Source organism: Buceros rhinoceros, unplaced genomic scaffold (genome assembly GCF_000710305.1).
Source record: "Buceros rhinoceros silvestris isolate BGI_N320 unplaced genomic scaffold, ASM71030v1 scaffold27233, whole genome shotgun sequence".
NCBI lineage: Eukaryota > Metazoa > Chordata > Aves > Bucerotiformes > Bucerotidae > Buceros > Buceros rhinoceros.
In genome coordinates this window covers 34,987-39,745 of record NW_010404767.1, presented here as the reverse complement: position 1 = coordinate 39,745, position 4,759 = coordinate 34,987, and the positions used below count along the sequence as shown (strand labels likewise).

At 53.5% G+C, this 4,759-nt stretch overlaps 1 protein-coding gene across 2 annotated transcripts in view; it reads left to right on the top strand.

Moving 5' to 3' along the window:
• The first annotated feature begins 2,960 nt into the window (after positions 1–2,960).
• KIF1A (kinesin family member 1A) overlaps positions 2,961–4,759 on the top strand; it is a 34,527-nt gene continuing 32,728 nt past the window's right edge. For both annotated transcript variants that reach the window (XM_010133507.1, XM_010133506.1), the window contains exon 1: positions 2,961–3,066. In XM_010133507.1, coding sequence (XP_010131809.1) covers positions 2,961–3,066 — 106 coding nt within the window. The remainder of the gene's footprint in view (positions 3,067–4,759) is intronic.

Sequence of the window (4,759 nt, the reverse complement as noted above, 5' to 3'; positions counted from 1 at the left end):
ATGTTTCCCTCTTCTCCTCCACAGATGGGGAAGCTTTCTTCCCCCTGCTTTGCAGTCTCTCCAGCTCCCAGGGCTGCAAAGAGGTGGGTCAGTTTCCCGGGTTCCCACCTTGTGGCACAGCTCTTTGTGGGATGCTGAACATTTGTGGTCAGTGATGCTGATGCTGGCTGTGGCTGGTGGTGCTGCCACGTTATGAGGGCTGCAGGCTGAATTCCTCACTGAGGTGGGGAAATAAGTTGGAGGAAGGAGAGGAGGCTTGGGAAGGAGCTGGATGGGGGACTGCCAGCGCTCCTCAAGACGGCATAGTGCTACCTGGGGTTCTTGCATCGCTGTGGCAGAGATGGTACAAGAGAAATGCAGAGAAGCAGGAGGGAAGCAGCACATTGCTGAGTGAGGAAGCTGAAGGAAATGGATGGAGACAGAAAATGGAGCTAAGTTTGTGGCTCTGTGACAGGTATATTGAAAGGAAGAGGAGCCCGTGACCCTGGGCCAGGCAAGCCAGATGGCTTGCTGGGAATGCGCTCGGATGTGGGCATCAGGATGGCAGGGAGAGAGAAAAGGTTCTGCTAGAGAGGAGAGGGCTTCTCATGTCAAGTAAAGGTGGGCTGGGGGATATTCATCTGGGACTGCATGGGCCCTCCCAGCAGAGGAGGCTGAGCAGCCACCAATGGAGGGCATTCAGAAACAGGAGGTGCCTGGAAAAGTGGGAGGAAGGAGAAGCTGGAGCTTCTTTGCAAGAAGTAGTAGGGCTGGGGTGGCTTGTGATGGAAATGGGACAAGGGTGAGAGGGAACAAGGACAGAGCTGCCTCTGTGGACAGCGGTCAGTCCTGGACTTGTGGGGTTGCTGACGGATGTGCCGAGCCGGTGCCATAGATCTTGCTGAGAGCTGTGCCACAAGGTGGGAACCCGGGAAACTGACCCACCTCTTTGCAGCCCTGGGAGCTGAAGAGACTGCAAAGCAGGGGAAGAAAGCTTCCCCATCTGTGGAGGAGAAGAGGGAAACATTTGACATGGGTAGTTGTCAGGTGCTTGTCAGTTGTTTGGGGTTTAGCCCAGCAAAGCCCTTACACCCAGGAATATACCCCATTGTTTCATGGAAAAAACAACTTTTACGTTCCCCTTTGGCAAGGAAGAAGTTTAATTCTTCCTTTCTCCCTCATCTGAGAAAGCACCAGAGTGAAGAAGGTGGAGGGGGTTGTTATGCGGCGAGCCACTCTTTGGCTTACAGACTTAATGGTGATGTTAAATGCCCACTTAAAATAATCCGTGCTCAAGAAAGCCTGAAACCGAATGCTTTAACTGTGAAGATGGTGGGATTTAAGGGTATGAGAGGCTGGGAGCTCTGGAGTTGTCCCTGCATGGTGGTAAGAGCAGAGTTTGGGAACTCTAATGGAAGATTTTTCCTCCTACTACTGTCGTGGATGAAGTCTTGATTTTAAAACAGGTGAAGCATTTTTGAAATAGAGCACTGAGCTTATAATACTTTCTGGAAGCAAATTTTTCTACTGGACCATGAATATATCTGCCTTTGTGCAGAGCATATGCTGGTTTCCCTCGCACCTTTGGAAATGAAACTGGAGCTGCCAAACCTCAGTTAGTTTTAAAAGCATCCACTTCTCTTAGGACACTTCCCATTCTGTGGATTTTTTTTCTTTTTTTTTTCCGCTTTACTACAAATACAGCTGTATGTTTCACTTCCACCACGGGAAAACTTCTGTCTCGTTGAGGACCATCCTTACTGCTCCACTTCCTGGGTTGTGGTCTGCATAACCAGAGCTGTGCTATTGCTCACTCCTGATCTCCTTTCTCCCAGAGTGAGCACCCCACTGGCAAAGACCAAGTTCAAAAAGCCCCAGGGCATTTGCAGACACCCTTGCAGAAGTCCTGCAGGCAAGAGTGCGGGATGCTGGAGGAGCCAGTCCCTGCCTGTGCTGTAGGGTGCTGAGCTCCTCCTCTGCTGGCAGGTTTAGCGTGGGGAGCCAGGGAGCAGGAAAGGGGATCAACATTAGAAGGCGGGAATAGATTTTGTCAGGGCCGTTCCCAAAGGACTTAGTGGTCAAGGGAGAAACTCAGGCATTGTTTTCTGGCCAGTGCTAGAGAGGCTTAACTGGAGCTTGGGTACAGGGTCCAGCTGCAGAGTCACACCAGTCTTGGGACAAGTGGCTGCTCTGGGAGATGTTCGAGAGCTGTTTGTTTCATCTTGTGAGGTTTGTGATTTATAATTTAAAAAGAGTGAAACAATTATCATGAACTAGGAGCTTCAGCTGAATGTGATCACCACTGGCTTACTGGCTAGTGTTGCTCCTGTTTATGCCATGATCCTGCTTTTGCTAGGAGCTGAATGAGGCAAACATCAATGGTTGTGTTCAACAGCTCCCTCCTTTCTTGACATGAATGCCATAATTTTGCTCCCTCTCCTCCGCTTCGTCCTGCTGCCCAGTCCCTGCTCTGCTGGGGCTGGAGTTGGAGGCAGGAAGCTTATGTTAATGGACAGAGGGCTGTGGGCTTGCTTGCATTTGAGGGGCTACCTGCTCAGTGCCATTAGTACCCCAGGATGGAAAAAACACTCCTTGGGCGGTCACGCTGGTGCTGATGGTGCCTATGTGGTGCCTGTTCCCTCCTGTAGGTGCACACCAAGTGATGCTGCAGAGTAATGGAGCTTCTGGGTGCTGTTCTGGAGTAAGGGCAAGGATGTCCCCTGGGACCAAGCAGCAGGTCCTGACCTGAAATACAAGGGGGTGATGGGAGACGCAAAACATGGGAAGACTGAGGGATGAAACAAAATGTCATTTTTCAGGCAGAGGTGTCCTGGGGGGTTTCATTGCACAGGCCTTCTGTTCATTTTTGGGCGAGGCCACAAGATGGGGATTGGGATATGAGCTTTCCTAACCCTCTTTTCTTCCCTTCTTGCAGGTGAGCCGCTGCTCCCCACTTGTAGGACACACTTCTGGCCAGCACAATGGCGGGAGCATCTGTGAAGGTGGCGGTGCGCGTCCGGCCTTTCAACTCCCGGGAGATGAGCCGGGAATCTAAATGCATTATTCAGATGTCGGGAAGCACCACCAGTGAGTGCCAGTGTCAGGGGCAAAGGGACTTGGGAAGGCTTTGGGTGCTGCTGAACTGGCAGCAACAGTATCTACATGGCCCTGAGCCCTTGGGTTTCAGTGATACTGAATGGGGCAGCATTCATCAGCAGGCAATGGGGGAGGAAGAATCAGAAGAGAATGGATATGCTGGTGCATGGATGTGCGGCTGAGGTTGCCCGGCCCATGGTGGCCTGCCCAAGAGTGGAAGCCACACACCAGTCAGTGAGTGTCTCCTGAGGGCACTGCATGGCTGGGTACCATGCAGTGGGTATCATGTGGCGTGCTGGGACCACAACACCAGCAGGATGGAGGGGCATGAGCAGGCTTCACCAAAGGAATGGTGTGCTCAGGGAGGATGAATGTAGCTTGGGGGCTTGGGCCCTGTACCGTCAGGAACCCATACAGCATTTCCAACTCTTAATAATGGCTGCTGGAAGTATGGGGTGGTAAAGGCAACTGAATCCCTTCTCTTTGGCTCTGTAACCCTCCAGATGGGGCAGTGTCTAAAATAACTCCTTTCCTGACTTTCTGCACAGGGCTTCCTGTGTCACTGGTGGTGGTGGGTGAAACACCAGCGCCAGCCACCCCAGTGGTGTGCACTGCAGGGCTGTCATGACAACCCTGGTGGGAGGGAGAGGAGTGGCTCTGTGACCCTGCTGGGTCCCTCACCTTCCCTAGGCCTGGGGAGCAGTAATGGGGGGAGTCTGCAGAGCAGCGGCTGCCTGTCTTTGATGTCGCAGGGGAGTTCCCCCTGCCCTGTTGTGCAGGGATGCTCCATTTGCCTGGGGTGCAGAGCTGCTCCCCTCGTAGCAAGGAAGCCTTTCTGGTCCAGCACGCCTGCCCGAGCCTGCTGCAGGCAGGGGAGATTTCGCTTCTGACCCTGATGAGCCAGGGGGATGTGCCGCACCCCAGGCCTGATCAAGAGCATCAAGCAACTCCCACCTCTGTCATGACTCTGTTTGCTCAGAGTGATCTGCATGTGCCCATCCTGCCACCTCCAGCCCTGCTGTCTGCAGCCTACTGCAGGCTGTGCCCCAGGCCCCTCAGCCCACTGCCTGTGCCAGGGAGAGCTGGCAGGCTTGTGGGCAGAGGCAGCACCCTGACCAAACCTTTGCTGACGACTAGGTTTTTCTCCATGAATGGACAAACCATCAGCTAATCCCCTTGGCTAGGGGCAGACACCAGGGGGGCTCTGGTGCCTGCTTCTTCTCCTGCTGGCTGGGGGAGGCAGGAGGATGCCGGTAGTGCTGGCTGCCTCCCCACAGAGAGAGACTGTCTTGCCCCCCACCCCAGCTCCTCATGGAGAAGCCAAAAATAAATGTGTTTGGGGAGTGAGAACAAATTTCCTTCTTCCTGAGATTATCTGCAGAGACCCCTGCGTGTACTGGGGTAGGGCAGATTGTTCTTGTGCTCAATTTGTTAAGCCCCATGGGGGGCAGCAGAGGCTGGGGACCAGGGTGGTCAGAGAGAGACTGTCTTGCCCCCCACCCCAGCTCCTCATGGAGAAGCCAAAAATAAATGTGTTTGGGGAGTGAGAACAAATTTCCTTCTTCCTGAGATTATCTGCAGAGACCCCTGCGTGTACTGGGGTAGGGCAGATTGTTCTTGTGCTCAATTTGTTAAGCCCCATGGGGGGCAGCAGAGGCTGGGGACCAGGGTGGTCAGGGGTCAG